At 49.3% G+C, this 2,367-nt stretch overlaps 1 protein-coding gene across 1 annotated transcript in view; it reads right to left on the reverse strand.

Annotated features, from left to right (window-relative positions):
- Nucleotides 1–1,006: 1,006 nt before the first annotated feature.
- Nucleotides 1,007–2,367, reverse strand: part of NCR2 (natural cytotoxicity triggering receptor 2) — a 21,761-nt gene continuing 20,400 nt past the window's right edge. The window contains 2 exon segments of the mRNA XM_027771883.1: nucleotides 1,007–1,026; nucleotides 1,029–1,142. Of these exon segments, the coding sequence (XP_027627684.1) occupies nucleotides 1,007–1,026; nucleotides 1,029–1,142 (134 nt within the window).

Raw genomic sequence — 2,367 nt, forward strand, 5'->3', positions numbered from 1 at the left:
ACCTCTTTTAAAAAAAGATGAAAATTGGTTTTTCTTCTTCTGACAGAGACAGAGAGGAAGAGAGAAATGGGGAGACAGGCACTTCCAACAGGGTCTCCATACTGTGATCAACCCTCAGCTTCCACCAGAGCCAGATCATGGACACACTCACCCAGCAGGGAGGTCTCTGGACACAAACTGGAACCCTCTCCTGTGGCTTAGCCTTGCAGAGCATTGCGCTATCACCACGCCACCATCGGGCGGCTGCCTCCTCCCAGTCCCAGCTGTGGCCTGCTCAGAGCCGTCTCCGCCGTGTTAAAGATGGGTCCTTTCTCGGGGTCACGTGCGGTCATGGCCATGCTCACTCGTCTTTGCCAGGCTCTTCCTCCACTACCTGGGGCCTGATTCTATGATGCTTCTGTCCATCCTAGCTTTCTCTTTTCCAAGTTTGACCCCCTTCATGGCCCCCTCCCCTTAGCCGGTGCTGGAATCTTCCCTACGTGGGACTCACAGGGATGTTTGTGGGCTGGCTCCGGTTTGTGTCCTGTGCGCTCTGTTTCCCGAGCTGGGCACAGGTAAGTGTTCGGTTTGTGCCCATTCACTTAGTCTCATATGGAGGGGACTCCAAAACTCAACTCTTTCCCCTTTATTTTCCAGAAAAAGAAATAGGGATTTAGAGAAGGGCTGGGTCTTGCCCAAGCTCACACAGGACTGAGCTGAGAGAATGAACTCAAGCCTTGCTCATTCCCGGCCCCTCCACTTCCAGGGCTCCCGGGGCTCCCGTGTGGTGCCCTTCCCCACTCACCACGGCATCTACAGGGGCTCGGCTATCGGGGCATCAAAAGAACTGAGGCTAAGAAAGTGTGAAGACGGAGAAAAGAAGAAAAACTAGAGAAGCTGGAGCCCTAGCGATCAGCGTGAGGCTGCAGGACAGTTTTAAAATGTGATGGAGCTTAGGAACACAGGTAGCATACTCCCACAATGGTCTCGTTTATTAAGGGTGTTCATTAGCATTGTTTATCTTGGTCTACACAGCAGTGTGATGGCAATACTTATATCTACAGGGGAGAAAACTGAGGTCCAAAGAAAGTCACTGGCCTGTCTTAAGTAGCAGGGGGCTTTACTGGTGTCCGGACTCCTGGTTCCATCAGGATTTTCCATTCCTGTCCACCCACAGTCAGAACAGGAGAGCAGGAGGGTGGTCAGAGATGGCTGCAGAGTGGCTCATAGATGCAGAAGCGACCCCTTCCCCTCCCCTTACACACACTCAGACGAGGAGGAAGGCTGGCCAGAGGGGTGTCAGTGAGCAAGCTTGTACGGAACCCAGCTTGGCCAGTCTCCTCAGTCTGACTCTTGTTTGTTTACCTTGTCTGTCCACTAAGAGGAGCCTGTTTCCTGTAGGTCTCTAAGTTCTCCCCCTTCCCATGCGTCAGAATCTGCCATTCCAGTTGTGGTCTCTTCTGAGTTGTCTCTGCTGTCTCTGTCACAGATGTGTCCTCTTTCTACTCTAGCTCACTCCCTCTAAAGTCCAGCATTGGTTCGGTGACCTCGAAGTATCTGGTGCTTTATCAACGCATCATCGCATTGGAACTCTACAGAGCTCGGTAATGTGGATACTAGCAGTTTTGTTTTCACCAAGGAGGAAGGTTCAGGTAGAGACCTTAGTGCCTTCTGCAGGGTCCACTTGGTTAGTAGGTGAGAAAGAAAGGGAAATTTTGTTATTCTTTGGCAGAAAGTTTAGCAACACTGCCACCTGCCGGACAGTCTGCCTTCTATGTCCACACAGTCTACACCCGCAGATTTAACCAGCCAGATTGAAAATGGTACGTTGTTGCTAAACACATACAGGCCTTTTCCCCCTCCTCATTATTCACTAAGCGATAGAGTACAACTACTTATACAGCATTTCCATTGTATTAGGTATCATAAGAAACCTAGAGATGATTTAAAGCATACCAGAGGAGTGTGTAGGTCTTATGCCAATACTACACCATTTTATATGAGGGACTGGAGCATCCATGGACTTAGGTTATCCTTTGGGAGTCCTGGGAAAAAATCACGTGTAGATCCTGAGGGCTGACTATGGAAAGCAGAAAAAGTACCTAGTGAACTGAGTGGCCTAGCTAAGAAACATCGAAAATGCTATCTGGTTTCTTCCTGTGGCTCATTACCAAATGAAAGAAGATAAGTTACAGGCAGGGCTCTTCAACGTGGAGGACCTGGGACCTGATGACTTCAGAATTTCCCAGCCTCCTTCCAGATAGCAAATGACGCTAAAGTCAGACCCAGGGCACTTTCAAGATCACGTGATCTAAAAATAAAACCAAAGGTGCGGATGCAAAATCTTTGGTCAAGACCTCAGAAAGATCAAAGATAATGTGTTCAGCA

This window comes from Tupaia chinensis, unplaced genomic scaffold, assembly GCF_000334495.1.
Source record: "Tupaia chinensis unplaced genomic scaffold, TupChi_1.0 Scaffold000238_1, whole genome shotgun sequence".
NCBI lineage: Eukaryota > Metazoa > Chordata > Mammalia > Scandentia > Tupaiidae > Tupaia > Tupaia belangeri.